The sequence below is a fragment of the Haemorhous mexicanus genome, chromosome 3 (genome assembly GCF_027477595.1).
Source record: "Haemorhous mexicanus isolate bHaeMex1 chromosome 3, bHaeMex1.pri, whole genome shotgun sequence".
NCBI classification, from domain to species: domain Eukaryota; kingdom Metazoa; phylum Chordata; class Aves; order Passeriformes; family Fringillidae; genus Haemorhous; species Haemorhous mexicanus.
The window spans coordinates 71,443,083-71,468,072 of record NC_082343.1 but is presented as its reverse complement, the minus strand read 5'-3'; the positions used below and the strand labels follow the sequence as shown (position 1 = coordinate 71,468,072).

Sequence of the window (24,990 nt, the reverse complement as noted above, 5' to 3'; positions counted from 1 at the left end):
GGAGATTGAGACAGAGCTGGCATAGGAGGTGTTAGAAACATACAAGTCAAAGCTGTTTACTAAGCACAATCGTATCAACAAAAGGACAACAGAAGCAGAAACCCTGAGAGTTACAGAGCTGGGAATATTCAGTTGCAGTGAGGCTGTCTTGAGGTGTCAGAGATGCAGACAAAGCTTTTTGTCAAAAGGCCACTCCCACTCCCACCCTTGTGTAAAAGGCACATCAAAAACCAAAGCCTCTTTCTTAAAGCAATGGGCAGTGCAAGTAAATCCAAAGCATTCTTACCCATGCAACTGTTGTGGAAAAGACAACTGGGATTTTTGGAAGAAGTTATCCATCCATCCATCCATCCATCCATCCATCCATCCATCCATCCATCCATCCATCCATCCATCCATCCATCCATCCATCGTTAGATGGAACAGAAACACACAGACTAGCAAAGCACACAAAATCTCATTGTGAAAACACACCAGTAATGCTCTAGCTCATACTTTCCATGTTGCCACCTGAAATACTTGAAGTGCTCCAAGATCCAGCAGGAGGAGAAAGCAGGAAAGCATTTATTTCCAGAACAGAGTAAACCAGCTTTCTTTTTCAGAAGATGCATCTACAGGACTGTCATGCAAGTAATAATGAATTTCAACAAGTGCCATCAGCATGGCACACCCGTACGCTTACAAGCAGAGAGCAAAACCTAAGAGAACACTTCATCAATCCTGCTTTCCATAAGGCTTCATTCTATTTTGATAGACACATAGCTGTGAATATCCTCGTGGGCATTTTAAAAACTGCAATTTCAACTCTGAGGTTTTGCAAGCTTTGTTTTCTGTGGCGTATGATATCATAAACATCCTGAATATAATTACAACTGCAATTTTGTGGGCTGTATTTTCCCTACTGGTAGCCCGAAGTTGACATTTACAAAAACTTTTCTGCACGCTTATTTGATTTGAACTTTTTATTATTATTACAAATGTATATTATTTTATTAAAAAAATTCACACTGAAGCAAAGTCAATTCCATTTCATTACAACCAAGAATATAAAATAAATGCAATGAACTCATAGCTTAGTTTTAACAGTCATTTCAAGAGTGACATCAGGACAACTTAAAAGCAGTAAACTCTCAACTCTAGAATGAGAAACAAGTATTTTGCTTCGTGGTTTTGGTAGCCCATTGGCACGGGCATTACTGAATGCGGCCACCACAGATCTAGAGCGGGAAAGTTTTGTGGCAGCACCAGGCACATACACAGTAATTTCTAATGGAAACTACAAAAATGAAAGATGCGTGCATGAAATTATTAGGAAAAAAAATAACTGAGTAGAGACAGGCACACCTCCACAAATAGTAAACATGGGAATATACAACTAGAACAATTTGAAAAGTTACTACCTTACATATATAAAAAGTTCTTTAAATTGCTGTTAAAAAGGACATGTTCTGTCCAGATTTTGTGTAATACTTTTTAGTGTCTACACAAGACAAATTTTTAAAAAAATTAAATAGCATTAATTTACTACTAAATATTTAGGAGATAACAGTGCATTAAGGACTTTTTTCATATTGTAATACACATCGCTCCTGTCTGGCGACATTTTTAGAAGATTACGTATGGCCTTATGTACAATACATTTATTTAATCCTAAAACAATTCTTTACTTAATGGTGTTAAAGTACCATTCCTGAAGATTATGAAGGGGAACTAAGCTTATTATGTTTATATAAAATATCATACATATTTGAACACTTCTAGCTTCCCGCCACCCCTCCCGCTAAGAATGCACTTCCCTCCCCCTCCCCAGATACAGTGTCACAGATACAGTGCAGGAGTTGCAGCTTTCCCTATATTTTTCCTTCATTGTGCAGTTTGTGCTACGTAAACTTCACCAACGCGGAGCAGGCTGCTCATCCCATTAATTCCCCACGTGTTTGTTTCCTCTGAGCCACGATGTGAAAAGCTGTGCTCAGCAGCCTGTTCTCCCAACAGGATGGAGAAGACAGCTCTGCGCCTCTCAGTACAGGGGTGAAACACTTTGCTGAGGGTCTATAGGTTATGGACAGAGACAGAGCTGAGTAATAAAGAAACTGCACAGGCAAAAAAAACCCTATAAAAATGACATGGTCCTGGTTTCCCACGACAAACTGCACAATTCACTTCTGAAAGCGGAGAGTTTTTACCTCATGGGATAACCCTAGGCAGCAAGGCTTCTTCCACTATGACTGCTACCAACCCTGGCAGCATGCATCAAGCTCCCAAGAAAAGGCAAATAATTTCACCCCAGTGAAGAAACTACAAGAGTGTGCCGAGCCTACATTTTGCAGCCAGTGCTGTTGCTTTTATTCCCTCTCCTCCCAGCTATGAATTTTGGAGGAAGACACCTCGGCTTCACCTGTGCGCATAAAAGCTAGAGAGAGGAGTGGCATGTGGTCATCTATCAACCCAAACAGGACAAGAAATGCAAGTGCAGCTGAGAGAGGTTGTGGCAGTCACTCTAGAAGCTGGAAGTTCACTCAATTAAAGCACCTTACATTGCTGTGAAGTTTCACACTCTACATACAGATTATTCTACACCATGATTTTACCTTGTTGGCACAAGAGCCCACCTTAATTAACCAATGGTCCCCCTACCACCTCCTGCTCTTGTATGAATTTTGATGATCAGCTGCAGGTCACAGCAGGGAAAAAAAAGTTGGATAGCTGTAGTAAAAAAGACAAAATACTGTCCCCTCATGTTCTTTTTATCCTTCTGAGACAACAGAAGGGGACAAAAATCACTCTGCCCTAAGTTAAATTCCAGAAATGTGACATTGCAGAAGTATAAAAGTAGTGTTACTTAATAGCATTGGCCAAATACCCATTTGATCAAAAGTACCTCATTCTAACATCAGTAAGGGGGGAGACAGAAAGAATGTCACCCCACAGTCACTGAAATGAAGGAACAATTAAAACCTGTCCTTTCACAGTACTACAGTAAGTATAAAATGTAGCAATTCAAGGGTTATACATTGAAAGCATCCTTTGGGAGATTATTTTTCCCCAGAAAGAATTTTTCCCTTCAATTGCTTCATTTAGTTTTTCACCACCTTCTCATCCATTTGATGACAAAAGCAGGTTTTACCTGCTTTTCTGGAACAGCTGGGTGTTATCAAAATCACATGATGGTAGGTATGGCCGAAGCAAGCCAACTGCTCGCACAAAGCAGGAAAACAGCACAAATATGAGGAGGAAGGGGCATTGAAGATGACTGGGAGATCAAATCCAGAAGAACCATGTATGTGATGAAAAGCATTCTCCTCAGAGCAAACAGACCCACTCATCTTGCTACATCTGATCACAACTTCAGTGTGAATGTGCAATGGTACACCATTTTTTTGTCTGGGCACAGGACAGAAGAGAACACTCTGCAGTATAAAAACCTGTTACCACTGACCATTTACACCTGAACTCCTGTCACCTCTTCTCTGGACACCAGCTGTAGAAGCTCTCTGATGTTATACTGCCAGTAGCTTTCTAAATGCATTCCTCTAGGTTTTCTGCCACAAGAGCCAGCCTTATTTCTGAAGGCTGAAGCAAAAGCGAAGCTGTCCCAAATTACATGTTGTGTCTCTCTGAATAACTGTGGTTCCAGAAGTTGGACAATAATCCTCTGATTATGCTTCTGAACTCTTGCTTAATTACTAGGGATTTTCTGCCAGCTACCCATCCACTTACAGTCCCTTAGGCACAATCAAAACATGTTTGCTCTAGGGAAAAAGAAACATTTCAGTGCAATCAAGCGCATCTGGTGTAACTAATCTGGTTAATCACAGCAATGTGAGGGGGACAGAATATGCATTATAAACAAGAAAAAGGAACAATTTTCAACATGCTTTTCAAACTGCACAATAATTTCTCTTAATTATAAATTCTAACATAAAATTATTAAATGCATTTGTTTTTGCAAGTCTTAGTATTTCTGTCACCTTTAAATTTTGAGAACTGACTCAGGAATGTGAAAGCAAGCTAAATTTATAGAACTCTCACACACATTAATAAGCTACTTTGCAGAAATACAGAAAAAGCCCGTCATCCACATTCCTACTGAGACTTGAGGGCAGTAAATACATTTTCCTGACTATTTTGGTGTCCAGCCTGGGAAGACATTCCATTCTTCTGTTCCAATAGATCCTGAAAGCATCTCCTTTTCATGTGACTGTCCTGGTTTCATTTAAAGTAATGCTTAATTTAAAACTAGTCAGATCATGATCACTGTGATTTCAAGAATTCAATGTGAATGAGTTAAGAAATATCAGCAATCTTCTGTGTGGCGTTCAGTCCAGTAGCATGAAGCATATCTGTCGCTGCAGAGACTTGGGAGGGTTTTTTTCTTTTTTCATTTTTCTCTTTACATTTTATTAATTTTTAAAATTTTTATTTTTAATACTTTGCCTGAAAACTAGACTAATAAAAACAGAATAGTAAAATACTCTGGAACAGTAAAATTTCGCTGTTCTTGACATCCATGAGCAAAACAGTAATATCCTGTGAAAATAACATAGTGCTTTAAAAAGGTGCAATATACCTGTATAGCTAAACTGGTTTGCCTAGTATAAAACTAACTATATACAAGCTTGAAAGCCTGGGAGTTCAAGATTTTAAAACTTTAAAATCCCATCAAAGAGATTGAAAAGACAGATTTATGGCAATCACTACAGCATAAGGAAGGTGCACCAGGAATCCTTCAAAATTCCAAAGGTTAAAGAAGTTAAGTGCTGGGTTCAGATCAGAAGGGTTCATTAGAGTAACCACAATGGAGCACATGCAAGGGCAGGAAGGAAGGAAAACTTCACTAGAATCTCCTTTATGGCAATAAAGGGATGGGGATGGGGCAGGGATGGGGCAAGTCTTCAGTGAGTGAAGTTTTCCTTTTATCATCATGAATTTTAATTCTGCATCACAGTTTGTATTTTTGGTCTTCTCATCATTATGAACTTCATATTGCTGGAGTCTTCTGGCTTCTAGTCCATTCCTTTCTGAGTGCAGCCTGTCAGGCCCCTCAGTACCTGTGAGACTGATGAGACTGGTGATACTGAGAGCTCTGCTGAGACGATGTGGAATAGCCCATTGTACTCTGGGACTGAGAAGATCCCTGAATGTTGCTTTGGTAACTCAGGCGCGAGCTGGAGTGCTGCAGGAAAAAAGAGAGGGATCAAAGGAATGATCATAACAGGTTCAGCCAGCTAGGACCATGCAGCTCAGGAAATTTTTAACCTCTCTGGTGCTCAATAAAACATGACTGCTGGGGAAAGTGATATTATTTAGGGTCCCATAAAACCCTAGTCATCATTCTGATCTGCAATCAGCTTTAACACAGCACACAAAATACACAAGAACCCTTGGAGACACCTAAAAGTACAGTATGTACACACCCATTTTCTGAAGAAAAAATGCACAAGAGACAAAGAGAGCAGACTCTCTTTCAAAATACATGTTTCTTAAACTTACATCTATTGTTATTGTAAGTGCTATTAATGCAAATACTATTAATGCTAAGACTACAAACACCCTTCTCAAGATAGGCAATAATAAACGTTATAAACATTTTATTCTTTTCTGAGAAAAAGACAACCATGACTACTACTCAATTTATCTAAATGAAAAATTGTCCATTAAGATTAAATAATATAATATTAAGTGAGTCATTTAACCTGATACCTTGACTACTGCAAACAAGGACAACTGCTTAAAAATGGGTATATGTATGTACATAACCTAACATTCATTTTCCTGAGTATTTTTTTTTTTTACCCCTCCACAGTTTGGGACTGTCAGCTCAGTGCACTCCAACCTCATTAAGACAAATTTGTGGATCTTGCAACCTGCAGATTATTATTATCATAATAATTTCATTATCATAACCATTTTCCATCCAGAATAAATTGTGAGCTGCCCAATAATGCAACATGCAAAATCACTTGGCATGAGAAGTATCGCTCAATGGACAGGAGACAGTCCAGCAAGGTAAACCCCACCACAATCCCATGATAAGGCTGGTTGTGTTACACAGTGTCTGAAACCTGAAATTCTTCTCAAAATTTGGGGAAGTTTTTCAACTTCTAATGGAAAAGAAAAAGAATTGTGATAAATTCTATGATTTTAGAGGTGCTCTTTCTGGATGAAAAGCATCAGCTCACCATGGTAAGGAAAATACCCAAGGTCACATAGGAAAGGTTCAGTAAAATTCAACAAAAGAGTTTTGCACTGTCATTTGTGGAAGCAACATAGATTGAGGCTGGTGAATGACAACAAAAACTTCAACAGAGACTTCAGACCACAAGCTAAATGAAACTCAAAGCAAAGAGAATCTTCCGAATAAAATAAAATGGAGTAAAATTACTGCCTTAAGACTAGAAGAATGCATTAACTTGCCCATGCTTATTTTTGTTTCACATATGAGAATTTGTTTTTAATAAAGTCAGACTTGGACAAATTGCAGACATTCCTTTCTGGAACAGAAGATAGTCAGCTAGAAGTTGAAGGCAGATAGCCAAACACAAGTGTAAAAATGGATAATCAGACCCTACAATTTAGTGAATGACATAAAAGAAACATACAGATCATGATTTTGATGCCTGTGCTGTTAAAGTTTAGAAGGAAAGCATCACAAAGGGCAAAAAAAAACTGAAAAAAAGAGTATTTAGACTACTAGCTACTTTTAAGGGGGAAGTTTGCCAACAATTCAGAGAACTGGATAAGAATTCTATAACGGATATCATCAAATGCAGCACACCTCAAAGTATAGACCAAACCAGACCAAATAGCGTGCAGTCCAAACCAAACCAATAGTGTACAGTCAGACAGATGTACTGTTCAGTCCTCAAGCCTGTGTTGAACTTTTCAAAAAAGAAACCTAGATGTCTTTCCCCTTAAATTGACCTCAATGCCTTCATGACAATTTGTAACTAAAGGAGTTAAAAATGGGAGAAATATGTCTGGCACTGAGTAATCAATTGTCTGTGGAGAAGGTCTGGAGGGCTAAGTCAAGACAACTGTAGAGTTGGTGTCTTAAAGCCTACTTATTTTAACTTTAAAGCAGCCTGAAAAGACCATTCTCCAAAGTAAGACCCTCTTTGGAGGCTAGGAGCAGACAGAATTTCTAGCATAATTTAAATTTACCCTTAATATCTAACTTTTTTTTTTTCTTTCAACTAATTACTGCTCCAGCAAGTATAAACTCTGAAGTACTGAAGATCCTGGTAAGTTCAATGCTTTCTATATTTAATCTAAGTCACTTTTTCAGTGGAAAATATAATTCTAGTAAGCAAAGACAAGTATGCAAATTCAAAAAATATTCAGTGATAGTGCTTTTCCTTATGAATGCTACTGTACCGAAAAACATGAAATCTGTTCTACTTTGGTCACATTAGAAACAGTGCATGTCTTTGTGCCTTGCTCTGGCATAAATCAAATGGATGAACCAAACTGTCATTCCTGCGCTTACATGCATTTTTTTTCTTTAACATTAGAAGTAGTCTTAGAAAGATACCAGAATAAACTACAGAACGACTTCATACATGTGACAATAGGAGGAATGAAATGGGAGAGCCTGGTTCTAACTTTGCTTCTCCTTCTCAGGATTGCCTCACATCTGCACCTCACATGGGATTTAATACTGCCAACACTCAAGTATCCTGAACTTGATGCAGAGCAGCATTTACATCCACTGGCTTCAGCAAGATTAGTCTAAAGTTAAGCAAATATTTAAGTGCTTTCCTGGAGTGGACTAGTCCTTAACACTTTACAGGGTGCAGTAGGTACAACTCAAACTGGTATTCGATTGAACATTACTAATCACAGAACAAAACGTCAGCATGCCTCAGGTTACATCAAAAATTCATGAAAACACGGTCTGCTCTTGCAGCTGGGAATGGGGAAAAATGACATTTTGGCCCTCTGCCCTACAGTATCAGAAGCAGCAAAATTTCCAGAGGTACCTGATAATCTGAAGGCATGACAGGCCCGCCTGAGTTAGCGCCTGAAGGCCCTATGCGTGGTTTCTTGTTGGGAGGCACCTGGTTGAGGCTGGAGTCCTGGCTGTGCTGGAGCCCCGCGCCCGCGCCCCCTCCTGCCGCGCCGGCGCCCGCCGCCGTCCCGTTGGTCTGGCTGCTGCTCTGCTGCTGCGGCTGCGGCTGCTGCGGTGCCGCCTGCGCCTGCTGCTGAGCTGCTGCTTGCTGCTGATGCTGATTCTGCTGCTGCTGATTCTGAGGGAAGAAGCCACACAACACAGTCACTTGCTGTGAGCTAGGTTTGTGAGCTTCATGGAGCTGCCAACCCCAGTGTCACTGAGGGGGAGGCAGGCTCTCGTGTGATGGGAAAACACAGCAAGGCTGAGTGCTGGGAGGAGTTCACCCTCAGTACAGACCTGCACACCTGTGGGGTGCCCCACTTGTGGTCGTTTTGCTTTTTTAATGAAACAAGCTGGACTTAAACTGGAAAGACAGTCGAGTGCTTCCTACAGCTACCCAGGTGTCCTGGGTTGCAAGATGTGGGTGGGGTTATATGTTCTGTTATCATCTGTTAGAGGTGGGGCAGTTATCTTCTGTAAATTGGGCAGTTTTTCTTATTGGCTTTCACAATCAACCCTCCCTCTGGGGAGACATCTACTGTCAATGGGTCATTGAGTCTCACTGATAAAACTACATCATGCCATCGTGAGATGCTCTGCCCAGGGGAGGAGCCAAGCATTCCTACCTGGATATAATCTGGGATTTGGAACACCACAGGCAGCCTTTTCCACTGGATTCCCAGAGGAAGATCAGGACCATCTACACTACCACTGAATGTTCAGAAGAAAACTACACCCTTCTACAGGATCATTGTTTCAGCAGAACCACACCTGTCACTGCAGGAGGATTGCAGCCACCATTTAATCAGACTGCAATCAACACTGACCAGCAGGGTGTCAGGTCGTATTCTAACTCTGTCAGTGGGTTTTTTTGTTGTTTGTTTCTACTATTGCATTTGTATTTTTAATTTTCCTAGTAAAGAACTGTTATTCCTATTCCCATATCTTTGCCTGAGAGCCTCTTATTTTCAAAAATTATAATAATTTGGAGGGAGGGGGTTTACATTTTCCATTTCAAGGAAGGCTCCTGCCTCCCTCAGTGGACACCTGTCTTTTTCAAACCAAGACACCAGGTGCTCAGAGAGGATAAAAGGAACACTTTATAAAGCAGTAATCACCTAATGAAGTAAATCAAAGCACCCAGAATTTCACTAGTGCTCAGTGGCAGACATGGGGAACCCGCAGTAAGTTGTTCTAAGTGGTTCAACGGCCTTGTTCACACAGAATCAAAACCACATTTCAAACTTTCACTTTTCACCTGAAGAAGGCTGACAGCATTACTACCAGAAAGGTAAGCACAGTGAGACCAAAGGAATTTTATCACGCCTTCCTGGTTGTGAGGAAATTCTGTGGCAAAACCAGAAACGGGTTTCATTACTATTTTGGTTTCCCATGCTTTTAAGCTCCTTGTAAATAGTGCTGTACTGTGAGTAGGGCCCAGCACAGTGCACAACGTACAGGGTCACAAAATCTTTCTGAAATAGCAGAAAATAAACCAGAAATGTTGAAGACAAAAGAGGAGGAAACTGATGAAAGAAGAATCTGGCAAGGGAAGGAGGAGACTAGCAAAGGAAGAGAAGCCAGATAATTAAGATGACACCGGTTCCTAGAAAGAAAATAAACAGAGAAAAATATCACAGAAGGGAAAAAATGGTTAAGAAGAAGAACACAAGAACAAAAGATATTGAGAGCTCTTTTGGCTTCGGAAGGCTACAGACTAAAAGTAGTATTTGAGGAAGTGGAGGGAAGGTCAGAAAATGAACAGAGTGCAACTCTGTCCTCCATGGTTACACTTCTGGGAAAGATGTCACTTGCTCATCATGAAAAAAACCTTCAACTGACATGGATTGAATTAAAAAGCCTTACTATCCTTCCCCTAAGATACTGTAGAGAACATTCCAGGATAGGTTGGGTTTTTTTTGTTGGGTTTTTTTTTTTTTTTGTATAATATCTGCTTATATAACAACCAAAGCTTTAGTATGGCAGCCTTTTAATTAAAACCTTAGTTTATTAGTTTCTCAGAAATTATGACAACCAGTTGCCACTAGCAGAAAATTCTTGATGTCCCCTTCACCTTGAGGCTTTTAGTTACCTCAGATAAATGACATAAAAGATCTGCATCTATGCCATTCATCACAATAGTCTCCCAAGATACATTCCAACAAAATTTGCAGTGATGTATTCATTTAAGACTACAAATAAGACTTGCATCTTCAAGAACTTAAGAGATGGCCTGAAATTCCATTTCACATTTAGCAAAACCCATAATGTGTCCCCCTGCATGTAGTTCTCAAATCCCATCTCAGTCAGATTCTATTTCCTGGGATATTTAGACCTCAGTAATCTAAAAAGTTAATCAAACTAGCTTGTTAAAAAAAAAAACTATCAAGAAGCAATTTATTTTTCATAATGGTTTGAGCTTCACTTACACAAACAAAACACCAATAACTAAGGTACATTTGTGTTATAATTCTGAAATTTGTGTTTTCATAGGAGTGTTTGGATACAAGTAAGGTAGTTACTATGGTGAGTGGCATTCACATTCTCTGAACAGAGAAAAACATAATTTTCTCTCTCAGGGCTTTTTCCTGGAGAAGCACAAAGAGAAGAAGAGAAAAACAATTCTTATTCTACTTGCTGCTCCTGTTGTTTTGCACATGTGGAATGCGTTGGGAAAATTGTTTACCTGAAGTGATTTGTCAATTGGATTCTGCTGAGGATTGTTTTGTTTCCTTGACCAATTGGCTCAAAGCTGTGCCCTGGCTGTCTCAAGACAATCACGAGTTTTCTTTAGTATTCTTTGTAGTATAGTTACAGTGTAGAATCATGTAATATAATATAGTTTAATAAAGCAATTGTTCAGCCTTCTGAATCAATGGAGTCAGATGCCATTAATTCCCTGAGTTGGGGGCGCCCTATTTTCGATAACTGTGTGAGCTGAAAAACTTCAATTTTTTAATGTGTAAGCAAATATTGAAGGCACTCTCACAATTAAAGGCAAGAGCTTGTTGTAGGCCCCAGGTTTTGTGCTTCAGTTGTTACCACAAAATTTAGTCGACTAGCTGGAGTTTGCTCTTGTGTGGAGCTACTACAGCTACTACCTGGCTAGAGACTGAGACCTGCTCTGCTAATCTCCAGCTGGGGCCTGGCTGCACCACCTAACTGCACAAAAATGGCTTTTTTGACAAGCAAAAACCTTGTCCTCAGGTCGCTCTGGTTCATGGCAGTTCCTAAATGACTAAACTCATGAAAGGTCTGCACTTAGCAACCCATTGCCATATGTCACCTCTCAGACACAAATTACCAAAATGAAATTTCAGTCCTACCTAGAAACAAACCTAGCAGAAACTTGCCTAACAGAATTTAAATGATAAAATTATATTTTCACTTTGTTTTCAAACTCTTATTTTAGTCTAGCTAACTAACAATTAACCATTTTGAAGAATGGGTGCTTATGCTAAATGTATTTAATTCAGATGTAAGTTTCAAATAAACAGAGACAACTTCTCCAGGTTTCCAAATGATTGTACAGATATTTACAGTTTTAAAAACAAACCAGTCTAAAAAAAATAAAACCTTTCATTTACAATAACATCATAAAGCAACAAAACATGGAACAGATTCAACTTTCAGAATAGCCTTTACCTCCACATTTTCTGCACTGCAGGAACACATTCAATGAGTAATGTGGGACTTGTATAACCTAAACGGCCTACGAAAAAGTTTAATTTGGAGAGTGCATAAATACCTGACTGTCCTCAACAATCTCAAAGACCATTTATATATTGGCTGTTTTAAATATAAACATGCCATTGTCATCACCCCTGCAACATTCCCAGGGAAAAGACAGATTTTTCCTTTCAAGTACACTGACTTAAATATAAAAAAGCCAGAGTAACTTTAATTCATAAGGTTTCTTTTTGTTTTTTGAGGCTGTGAGAGTTGAAGCAAAACTAGTAACTAAATTACAATCAAATTAGTAGCGTAAATTTAATTTTATTTTTGCTCAGGGGTCTGTTTCCTCCTCTGGAAAAAACCATCTGGAAGCAAAAATCATGGATACTACCACTTGGTCCCAGTAAAGAAGAAGCTGCAATATCAGTTCTGAAAACAAAATTTGCTCTCTAAAATATAGGTTTAAAATCAGCTAGTCTGTCATGCTACACAAAAAATTGAAAACAGAATACTCATGTCCTCAAATGGTTTCTCCCCAAGACAACAGCCTTTCTCACATAGTCCTCACACAACTACAGTTCAAGACTGTTCTCTTCACATTTGGTTAGCTATACATCACTGTTGGTGCCTCACTGTACCCTGCTCTGTGAAAATAACCCGCTGTTTCCTACACTGTGGCACCATTGTCTGGCCTTCCCAGCACTATGGGACAATTGCTGTGGTCACACAGCACAGCTGAGCTACACGCACCAAGCAGAGCACATTATGTTGCAAATATCCCAGAATTTATTATGCACACAATCAAGTTCTCGCTCATGTCTGTGGGGCTATGGAAAAGAGAATATTCAGAGCAGATTGTTGCTACCAGAACAGTTCAGAATCCTTATTACTCCTTTGTCTGAGGGCCCTTACAACATGATCAGGAAACTGCATGCAGATGGATGAAATGTTCTGATGTAGTGCCAGAAGCAGGCTGCCACTATTTATTTGAGACCCCGACAGCCATCTACATTCAAATGGCTGGATGGATGCCAGTCATACAATGAAAATGCCATTCTTTTCATGTGCTCTCAACGTATTTTCATCATGCGATGCTGCAGGAGTAGCAAGGTCTTCCTGGAACACAGCAGCTGAGAGCAGGCTGCAGATGACAGAACAGCCCATCCAGCTCATTCCCCACAGGTCAGGGCAAACCGTGCTGGTGATACTACCTGAGACACTCCGAGGCATCTGATACTTTTCAACTGTCTGAGAAGCAGTTTTAAGAGAGCTTTGCCTTGGAAACACATTTTTGTTAATTCTTCATGTTTCATTTTTGGTTAACTCTGTAACATTTTTGGTTAACTCTTCATGTTTCATTAGTTTTCATTTGGAACCATGATGCTTTCTTATTGCATACTTGAAAGTAAAGAAGCCCCAACCAAACAAGGAGTTTACTATACCTTATCCCCTTTCTCTTCGGGTTCATCTTCATTGAGGAACTCTCTTTTCGGATATGGAATCTGACAGCCAGCAAACACACTGAAACACAGTAAACACTCCACAAATATGTACACATGGCATACATTTACTTAATACTATGTTAAAAACAAGTGCCTATAACAAAACTTCATTTCTTGTATTTGACAAATCCCGTTTCCACAAGTGAGTGGCAGTGTGAGCACCCAAGATAGGTGCTGATTGTAATGTCAGATCTCTTTGCTGTTGGCACAAGGCTGTCATTTAGAAATCATGGCATGATTGAACATGCCCAAATGCCAGAACGACCACTTTTTGATCCAGATGGTAAAATGAACAAACACAGTGTCAGAGGTTCCACAGCACCCAGCTGGAACATGCATGGCTCACTGAATAAAGGGACTGATCCAAAGAATATTAGTGTCTTATGAGCATGCCTTGGCTTACAACAGGCTTCGACATATTTGCCAATCACAACTGCAGAGTTACTTTCACTAAGCTTCTCAGGTCTTGTTTAGGAAAAAAAGATCACTTTAAAATTCATCTGACCAATGGAATTTGGAACATTCCTTAATGACTATGGCAGAGACCTTATCATAATGTTATCCTGTAATCCATGGGGATCTACAGTTCTCTACAGGATAGCATCAGATAAACACTAAGCAGAAAATTAGTGGTAGATCTTGACCAGTATCAATTTCTTACATTTCTGTGCCAACATTCAGAATACAATCAACATGATGTGGCTTTTAAAAGGGTGTAAACAGTTCTTAATCTTGTTGCTATGTAGTGTTTGATTTTTTCAAACAGAAAAAGAAATTTTAAAACACCAACTAGTATTAACTAGACTCTGTTTTTATTCCAGTGACTGTTCCCTCCTTTTGGTGTTGCCTGCTAGTTGGGGAAACAGTGAAAGCAAAGGTAGAAGTCTATCTGCATCAAGTTCATACAGATCATAATGCGATGCACCACCATGCTTCTGAAAACTGGGAAGAGAAACTGACAAAGTCTGCCAGCTGGAACTGAGTATGTCATCTGAATTTTTCATGACAACAAAATATTCTCTCAAGCCTTCTGAATAAAGGGTTTGTGGGATTTTAGGCAGTCTCTTCACTTTTCTCATACTGTTACCCTGTGAAAAGAGGGCATGGGAATGGGCTGTAGGTCAGAGAACTGTCCCACTCCTAGGGAGAGGCACAGTCAACCAGGCCATGGAGAACAGGGCTCTGTGAGGCTGTGTGAGGCAGAGATTGATTCACTAAATGCTGCAGCAATGTTGTAACTCTGGCTTTGGTAGTGTGTTCAGAATTACAACACTACTGTGGTACTGGGTTATTTTTCATGAGCACTCAGTTCTCACACCAGTAGATACAGACACTTCTGTACTACACTTGTAGCTTCTACTAAGCATGGCTGAGCTGCTACTTCTTGTACACAGGTGGGTATCTGTGAATTTTTCAACTGTCATGCTATTCCAGGGACTAGGATGTAGCAGAAAGAAGTCACCCCAGATGTTCACAGAAGAGGGAATACATACTCTGATGTAGGCAGAGGATCCTCTTGAAAGTAGGGGTCCTGCAAAGCCTGCTCTGAGGTAATTCTCTTTGTAGGGTCCATAGTAAGAAGCTTCTGAAGCTGCAAAGCATAACAATAAAAAGAGCAAAAAGCTTATCAAACTATCATTTTTCAAACTATGACTTGTATGTCTTGGATTGTGGATTGCTAAACTATTTCTGGCTTGTCCAGACAGGCCTAAGTTAGCATTGCTTGTTCAGTGAAGTTCCCAAGAACTACAATGCACATCCATCAAAGTGCTGTGGTTGTGAAGTACTTCTCACGTAATAAACAGTTAAGAGTATCAGGCAGTCTTAATTGCTCAGGCTGAACCACTGCAATAAAGCAATGCTAAATTCAGCTATTACAGGTTCATAAAACATTATTTCTAAAGAATGGCTTTTTGTGGTACTTGTATAGCTTTTATACTGTTCTACACTGCTGACACAAAAGGGAAAAAAGTGTCAGAATGGACAGAACCCAACCAGGAGTCTTCATATCGCTTTAGGGACAGAAACAATAAATCTTCATTTTTTGCACTGGCAACATTCCAGAATCAGAGCACTCTGCTGATCATGCAGCTCCCAAACCCACTCTAATTGGTACTGAAATGAGAAGGAACAGACCCTTCCTAGTAACCTTTGTTCCTTGCTAGGAGGAAAACAAACATAAATTTATTAGCTAGAATGCTTTTGACTGAAGCAGGCTATAAAAGAGCCTGCTACAATATATTAGTAGTATAAAACAGGAATTATAGGCATATCAGATCATTTAAAATAGTTACTTATTTATCACATTCTGATAAACTTACAGTAGGAAATTTGGGTGCTCACATTACACAGTATCCTGCTCTCACACAATACTCTTTTTATTCAAGCCAGTAGTGAAAATAAATTTCCTTCTGTAAAGGACATCTCAGCTCAAACTCTCTTTCAGGTCTCCAACAAAAACTGCCTGGATATTCAACAAAAGAATGTGATTTTGGCATGAGTATTTGGGGTTTTTTATTCCAATAAATTAAAAACCTGACATACAATTCTATATTCTATATATATGCTACTGCAAAGAGCCTCAGTAAAAGCACTCACCCTCCTCAAGAAAGGAAATACAAGGAATAATCTTTTCCAATAGTTGTAGTTAACCCTACTTGATAGATAAGGTCTCAAAACTCTCTGTACTTTTGCCATTTCCTTCCCAACTCTTATTCCCATACTTTATGGGCCACAGACCTCAAAAGACTCCCAGCAAAACAGAGCCATTTGGGCTGTCTCTCCACCCATCAGTTTATTTGCAGCTAGCGCCCAAATGGGTTTATGCTGCTTGCCTAGAGATACACCTCAAGCTATTCCTGCATTGTATACACCTGGAGGGTTTGAATGGGTGCTTATTTACTGTATTTTTGTGTGGTGAGATAACTCTTAACCCTACATTTTCTGTGCATCTTCACAAACTGAACTTCTAATGATATGTCGGCTCTCTACATAGTAACCTCACACAATACAAAATAGACAACAGTTTGGTACTCAGTATCTTTACTTCAAATCACCTTTCCCTACATGAAAAATTTTTCTCAGCTAGAGCAGCTTCTGGCTCCATTATAGGTTATGCAAATTTCCCAGTTCCTCCACAGTGACTTGTAGAGACAAAAATGCATAATCTGTACAAGGCCACTCCTGATCTTTGGTGATCTCCCTGTTCTCCTCTGTCAACGATGACCAGATATCATCGTTGACAGAAGAGAACAGGGCATCAGCCTCTGCCCCATGGACTCCTTCCCTCAGCATGCCTGCTTCACTCCTGAGGAAACAATCAGCTAGCCCATTCCAAGTAATACCACACACAATATCACACCCAGCAAGATAACCTGCCTATTGGTGATGGTACTGTGAACCAACTGCTTTGAGAAATTCTGATTATCTGTAGCTTCTGGGAAAATGAATTTAAAAAAAAAGTCTGGAGACAATTTGTTTTTAGAGCAGCAGCTACTAAGACAACATTGGAAATGAAACCAATGAGACTAGATTCTGATGAAATCTCATACTTCCCAGCAGGTCTCAAGCTCTTAGGCTCCACTGGCCTGACAATGACAGCTATGAATACTATGCTTGTAACTTTTCCAGGACAGCAAGAACAGATGCCTCTTCTTGAATGGAAAACATTCTGCCCTTCATTTAGACATTATCATTCAATGTCAATCAGCAGAATGGCATAATATCATTCTCTTTGTCAAGAGTCACTTGCTATCCTGCACTGATCTACTTGATGCCATCTGTTCCCCATGAACCACACTTCCTGTACTCATTAGCACAGTCTCAATCAATGCTACAAAGCAAACATCTTTAGAGGTCACCCTGCAAGATGGAGATCATCTCATAAAAATAACTGTCTTGGATATGAACAAGGAGTTTTCGGGAGTCTGCTTCACAATACGTGCACCTCCAATGTACAGCAATGAGATATCAGGAAGGTATCCCATACTAGTGGCCATTTTTATTCAGAGCTTTGGGAGACTGACCTATTTGAGATCAGCCTCTGTCTCTGTAGCTGATCATTAAGACGCCCTTATTCACTCCTTGAACTGTGAGAAAAATCTAACAAACTACCTTACTTAGAGAACTAAATCTTTGTCATGATGTTCAGGAATAAGGGCAAAGTATGGCTGGTTTCGCTGTTCTTCGGAGATCTGGTTAATATTTCCCCTGGGAAAAGCAGTCAACCCACCCAAGATGATTCTCAGCTCAGTGTTCAGCCTTAGAGAATTAGTAATATAAGCTGACAGTTAGCAGGTTTTCCGGTGGATTCCACTTTTGGTAGGAAAACATGGAAATTCATGTGCTAACTAATGATGATAGCAACTGCTGTCTTTTCAGTTAGACTTACCCTCCAGGTGATTCCAGTGTGTGCCCAGTAAGTTGAGTTTAAGAAATTTTAATTAATTTTTCTTCAAGTTTCACTCTTCTTACGGAAATTCTTCCCTTCCGCCCACTTGGGACCAACCTATTTTGTTTCCACAGCTATTTGTGTCATCATCCAGCAGCAACTAATGAGTCAAAGAGCAAATCTTTGCCAGGACATAGAGAGATGACTGCTTTGCTGAATTTGTAACTGAAAACAGATCACTGAAAGTCAAGCTGCACTAAGAGTCTCTTTACAGACCTCCCTGTACACAGCATTAGCAAAGTCACTTTGAACTTCATTCCTAAATTTAGACAGCACTAAGTCATCACAGAGACATCCAGAAATTATGCTGTATTAGACAGAGCAACCCTGTGTTGGCCTACAATGGATGACTCAACTAGGCAACCAGCAAATATATGTTTAGGGATTTTGTTTGGAATCATCCCCAGAACAGTGGTGGACTACTGTCAAAGGGAAGAAAAAGAAAACCAAATTACAACAGGAAATAAATTTCTCCTTTTCTCTTCCCTTTCTTCACAAAACTCTTTGGCTTTGGGGGGGGCTCTTTAGGTCTCTGAAGCCACACAGAATCAAGACACAATATTATACTCACTCTCTTATTTGCATAGCAGGCCTAAAGGTAAGGCTGGGTATACAAGTGTCTTGCAGATCTTAACTAGAGAAGACCCTCTTCAATTGTAGCAGTTTAAGCAATTTGTGTATGAAGAAATCACATTTCAAAAATGGCCAGTTAGTGATAAATAGCTTTCTTTAACATTGGTGTTCATAAGAATGAGATAGGAAAACAGACACAGATATTACCCTTAGAAATGCAATTTCATTCCTGTCATCACAGCAATTTTCAAGTTGCACCTACCAAAAGAAAAACTTTGCTGTCAGGCTTGACTTTGTGTTTCTCCATGTATTTTATGAGGCTACTATTGGCATATCTGAAAAATACAGTTAAAGAAAATATGTCTGAAATAGTAGTGCATTAAAAACATGGAACTCTATCAACTGACCACAGAAACATTTCCCAACCCTCAGGAAGTAAACTGTAAAAAGAACTGCTATCTGAAGACATGTCAGATATTTATCTAGCAGTTGCACACATAAAGTGTGCTTTTCACCAATAGGACTACTATCAACTGTGTAAAGACTATCTCCACGAAACATGCAACTTTTATAGGATATGGATAAGCTGTTGATAAGGACAATGACAGAGACGCAACTTGAAGTTTATACTCTATTTTTCTAAAGCAATTCTGCCACAGAAAGTATTCAGCAGCTCATCACAGCTCAACATTTAAGCTATTGTTTCTGCTTAGAACTTGGCAGAGCAGTTAGATTACCATTCTGTCTCCCCAGCCTCCAGAAAACCACATAGTCCTTACTGCTCCCAAGCTCAAAATTACCCTGAATACCTATGACGTGTGCCTTGCATTTAATGTACAGCTCCAGAGATTATCTACAGCCGTTTTCAAAACAAAGAAGCTTCATATTTTGTGTAAAGCCAGTGTAATGAATCCATGTCAGAGCTGGGAACAGAATCCAAAACTTCCAAATCTATGTCCTCTACCTTACTTTAAGAAGTCCATGTGACTCCTTACCAGCTCTGATCTATTATCATCACTTGACTAATTTAGCCAAAGCACCAGGAAACAGTAAAAGTGAAAAATTCTCAGATCCTGGACAGGCTTTGAATCGCAGCCTATTGAACACATGACCTTCAATAGAAAATTCTGTCCAATACATTGCTGCCTCCACATATCCACTTGTTAAAAATACCAGTGCTTCCCTATTCTTCCTCTCACAAAATGAACAACATTATCTTGCATATGTAATAGAGATGGGTTAAGGAAGCTCATTTGTCTGTGCCTGCCATAGATTAAATTACACTTATAGCAACCCCTTCTAGAGAAATGAGGAGGCCACTCAGTCCATGTTCTTAACAAGCAGCTGAGGGAGAGAACACCATTCATGTAAACTAGCTTATTCAAACAGAACAGCTGCCACAGTGTTAGAACCCAAATACTTCCAAATCCCCTCCCCAAGAAGTCAGAGTGTAGGAGCTGATCTCTGCCTCCCCCACACTCAATGCACTGCTGTTATATGATCATTACTTACGTTGTTCGTCTAAAATCTTTCTGAAGAGTTGGATATTCTGGCATCTTTCTTATGTCTTCCCAGTCTTTATCTTCAATAGTGTGGAAAAAAGAAAAATCATTTACAATTCTGAATGTTTTGGTTAAGTAATACTCAGGAAGAAATAACTACAGGAGTTGTTTGATTTCCTGTTTGTTGGCCAGTGCTATTGTTCTTTAATTGCCAGCATTTCCAAATCCATCAAACTGACAGTTTCTTCATACCTATACAAACAACTAGTAATTTCCTTTAGGAAAAAAACCAACAAACAACTCACTAGCATTATGTCTGCTGCTTTAATGAAAATAAATTACCTGCAGGGAATCCCATTACACTGAAAATGCGGTCTAGCTGATCATGATGAAAAGGATTACTTGTTTTGATGTCCTCCTGGCGACAGTGAAATATAGGTTCTGAAGTCAATAGTTCAGCAAATATGCAGCCAATTGCCCAAATATCTACGAAAGAAGGAGAATAATTCATTAAAATTCACTGTACTCAATTTCTCTGAGTTTTTTTCTGCACGATTTCTCAGCCTGTATTACCACATTAAGACAAAATGCTTCACATTTCAAACAATGCATTAACATAATACATTAAAAAGGATAAAATCTGGAGATATGCTTTCTATAAACCAAAATTAAACTCTCAAAAGTCAATTTGTATGGTGGCAGTCCAGTACTTAAAATCACAGTTATGTCAGAAACCCAAAAAACATTTGCTTACAACATCGCTTAAAGCTGATCAAAGATTATCACTCACAAAGTTACATTGAAATAATACTGCTACCACGTATTTCAGAACAATTCCAAACAGATAATTGAGAACCAGGTAAATACTAAGGAGAAGACTAATGGCTCATATGTTTAACCAAAAGGTGCAAGCTAGTTAAAATGAAGAAAAAAATATGCTAATTTTAACCAAGTATAGAAGAGTGAGTACCAAACTTTGAAAAAATTAAAATCCTACTTGACAACTGACTCCCACAGCAACAATACTTTAACTGTATCATCTACATCTCATGTACATAAAGAAAACAGCAGCATGATATTTGACAGTTGGACTTGATGATCTTAGAGATCTTTTCTACCTTAATGATTCTACATACTGAAAGAAAAAATCCCAAAACTTCTATTTCATAAAACTCTCATTAATATACTTTTTTTGGACCAAAACATTAATTTACAAGAGAGCAGTTTTTTGGATTACATGCATGCATTCTAGTTACTGCTCATTACCATCCATCCTAGTGTTCTGTATGACCCAAATATGGATTCACTATGCATCTTAAAATGAAAGTGTGAATTTGCCAGTGAGAAGAAGCTTTTTTTTTTTTGTCAAAAAACCAAACCAAAACGAACAAAAAACAAACAAGCAAAAAAACCCCAACCAAAAAAAGGATTTAAGGATTTGCTACACTTATAAATATGTGTCTGGGATACTGGGGGCTACAACTTTGGAGAAGGTGTTGAGAACAGACTAATAATAAGTATAGTCTGCTGAATACAAGAGTGTGGAGACTTGTGTAGTAAGTGAAGTTAAATTAGATGACCCTTTTTTATTTTTTCTAATTTAACAAAATAAATGCAAAAAGCAATTTAAATTTAATATGTAAGTCTAACAGATACAAAATTCTTTAAACAGAGTTTAGCTTACTGGATTCAGACTAGAGAAAACATCAAGAAAAGCCTCTTGGTTGTTGCAATTAATCTGAGACTCCAAAGCCCACTTGCTGTCAATGGTGGTGTTACCCCATGCTGCCTATGAGACACAGGGTGTCCTTAAGAAACAGCACTGCTCTCCTTATGTAGGAAATAAAGAAATGAGCCATCACACCCTATTCGCCAAAATTGGTCAGCTCCATTTCCATCATGTTACAGGTGTGGAGCTTGAGGTGTCTCAATATATAACCCTTTCCTCCAACCTCCCTTACAGGAAAATCTGATAACATTTCATTCAGGCTTTACAGTTTTGACAGGGTATAACTTGCTCTGTGCATTACATCACATTCGCGAGGTTTTATCTTCCTTTGATTTTCCTATTAGCCCTATCTACATGAAAACAAGATCTTTAGCTGTTGAGATTTTATCTACTCAGGCAACTAATGCAGCATATTAATCACAATTGCTGCCTGGGTAGTAGGCATAAATTATCTACTCCACAATGAAAATTACTTATTAATTGAAGAATGAAATCTTCATTTAACAGTATCTCTTCACTCATTTTCATATGATAGCAAATCCTTTTGGAGATGGCTTATCTGGGGGCCAAAAGAATTGCAGCTCTCTTAGTTTTCATGGCTTTCTATAGTGCTCATTGTCCATCACATTGTCAGGGAGATGCCAGGCCACTGCTCATTACTACATTATTAACTGCTCTATCCAGACTGACCTTTTCCTTTTCATGAAAAAAAAAAAGAAAGGTAAAATCTAGTAATCTAGTATTCTCCCTGACAGCAAAACTGAACTGGGAAATCTCCCTGATGTGACACAGCAAACTTCAAAACTGTTTTTACTTCATCACCTGCACTGTGCGAGAGAAGAGCCACCATAGAGTGTACAAAGAGCGCATTTTAAAACCTCTGAGAATTCAGAAAGACAAACATTGTACCAACTGGATGTTACATCTGTATAAACACTGGAAACTCCCAAGATGGTGTTATAATTTTCTGTGGGATGGCATTATTGGGCAAGTCAAACATGAGACTACTTTAATTTTGACCAATTGTTATATTCTCTAGCAGTTCATATGGTGGGGTTCAACCCTTTATGTTTCCTGCCAGATATTCTTAATCTCTGAAGAACTAATATAAAGTAACCCAAAAGACTTGGTACAGAAAACCTGAGGCTTTAATTTATGCAAGAAAATATTAAATATATGGAAAAGGTCTTGCAGCCATGCAGCTCAAGCAGGTCAGGGTCTTCTCTTCATGAATCTTTTATGTAACCTGATCTGGAACACATCCTTGGCATATATTGATACCATTCACAGTTAACAATTTTCTGCTAAGATTAACTAGTCCTTTTGTTTGTTTTTTCTAAAAAAACATTCATAATTTGCAATAATATTGTACCACATGTGGCACTTTACCTAGCAGGAATGATTCATTAAATTCTGCTAAGTTTAAACACTTTGTAGATACAAGCAGTCTTAATAGGTATTTATCTCCTACACTGTCAACCAAATACAAATTTTAGGTCTAACTATGGAAAAAAGTCCTTGTTTAGGGCCATTTAAGGTTTTCCATTTATGACCCTTAAAAATTAATGATTATTAGATCTATTTCAAATATATTCCAAGTACCACCTACTACTCCTCAGCAGTGGGCATTAACAAAGCAAACCTTAAAACACACAAGTAATATTTTTCAAGTACAATGTATTATTATTCTAATGCACATCATCTGCCTCTAGCACTAGAGGAGCTCCTTATAATGTTATTTGAAAATTTCATAATAAATGAAACTTTTTTTAAAAGCAAGCACCAATATAAGTGGCAAAAATTATCCATCAATTAATTCTCTCCTCTAATGATCAAGACGGTGAGTGGCCTCGCTGCTCCTGAGCCAAAGCTAAAACTACTGAAGGTATCCATTTGTTATGTCCCAGACACAGTGAAAACTGGGACACAAAAGTCCTACAGCACTGACTGGGTACTAAATGTTTTCCATCTTGGGAAATGGGAAATGTGTTCCCATCTTGATGTCTTGGGAGGATGCTAGTAAGTTTACCAGAGTAACACAACCATTCCTGTAAAGATGGCTCTGCTTCCTACAGTCTCTTCCACTGTCATTAGGCTTCAGGACTGACCCACGGTAAAAGCATTTTACCGTCTGTTGGGCTGTGTTGTTTTGCTGATGTTCTCCTCCACCCCCAAGACTTACAAAGTCCTCACTTTCCTGAAGTTCACAATGGACCCCAGTGCAAGCCAATTTCGCTCCCTGGCTCTGGAAAGAGGGGTAGGAGTGACTCTTAACCACACAACTTCCTCAGGTTCCATCCAAGCCTGTTCTCCACTGAAATATCCTTCCACTGTGACAATCCTTCTCGAGTACTATATAATTTTATGAAAAGAAATAAACCTGTCCAGCTTTTTATGGATGGACACTTGTGATTGGCAAACAGACTTCCTATATAAATGCCTGTGTGCAAAGATTATTAAAATATTTGTATGGCTGTCTATGTCCCAGTTTTAAAACCTGGGACTCTGATAGCTTTATAGGTCAGCTGAGAAAATCCTGCATGTCCTGCTGCACTTCAGCACTGTAGCCAAGAAGCAAGAACAAAGGGATGCTGTTTCAATGATAGGGCTGATTAAGCAGACAAATGCTCATGTATTCTTTCATTTCTATGGAACAATAACCTCATTTCTGTATTTGTTCCAGTATCTTGGAAACATTCTTTAAGAATAGTATGACCACTTAAGACAATAAGACAATTTATTAAGCAATAGCCTTGACTCATAAAAGGAAACATCTTTTCCCATGCATATTAAGCAAAACAGAATCCAAGATTAAGTACATCATAATTCTTAACTACATCCAAGAAAAGAAATAGTCTCATAGAATTCTTTAATAAAATCCTCTTTAAAAAAAGCAAGTAAAGACTTGGAAAACATCTATTTAGGTGTAATCAATCTGAGGAATTCATCATTAGTGAGCTTTAGCATAATAGCATCAGTACTCAACCAAAGTGATTTTTCCTGTTGGTGTTTTGAACATTTTGAACACAAAGTCTACACTCTAGGACACATGTGAATGCCGGTAAAGGCAGTGAAGAGCAGAAGGACAGACAGCAGAAAACAGCTTCCCTGCACCTGTCAAGGGCTAATGCAACAACCAGGCTACCCAAGAGCTAGTTAGCAAGTCCTTAGCCCAAACAGGGCTTTTCAGGCCACCTCTAAGAGCTACAGCATTTACCTAAGATCCTCCAAAACCTTCCAGTCAAGGCAAGGACATCAAACACACACCAATGGACTGGAAACCTAAAATGGGGCTGTACAGGCAAACGTGTCTAAGTTTCTCAAACAGCCATCAATTGGTCAAATGAAAAGATAAAACCTCTTATTAAAAAAAAAAAATTCCATCTCATGCTGAGCACAACAGCACATTCTAGATTTACCTGGAATATTTATACACAAGAGACTAG

The 24,990-nt window shown here is 38.9% G+C and overlaps 1 protein-coding gene across 5 annotated transcripts in view; it reads right to left on the bottom strand.

The window, feature by feature from the left end:
* Positions 1-944: 944 nt before the first annotated feature.
* CDK19 (cyclin dependent kinase 19) overlaps positions 945-24,990 on the bottom strand; it is a 120,377-nt gene continuing 96,331 nt past the window's right edge. For all 5 annotated transcript variants that reach the window (XM_059842291.1, XM_059842295.1, XM_059842294.1 and 2 more), the window contains 7 exons: positions 20,158-20,301; positions 19,826-19,895; positions 18,576-18,648; positions 14,784-14,881; positions 13,231-13,309; positions 7,983-8,249; positions 945-5,176 (listed from right to left, as the gene is read on the bottom strand). In XM_059842291.1, the coding sequence (XP_059698274.1) occupies positions 5,045-5,176; positions 7,983-8,249; positions 13,231-13,309; positions 14,784-14,881; positions 18,576-18,648; positions 19,826-19,895; positions 20,158-20,301 (863 nt within the window). In that variant the 3' untranslated portion in view covers positions 945-5,044. The remainder of the gene's footprint in view (positions 5,177-7,982; positions 8,250-13,230; positions 13,310-14,783; positions 14,882-18,575; positions 18,649-19,825; positions 19,896-20,157; positions 20,302-24,990) is intronic.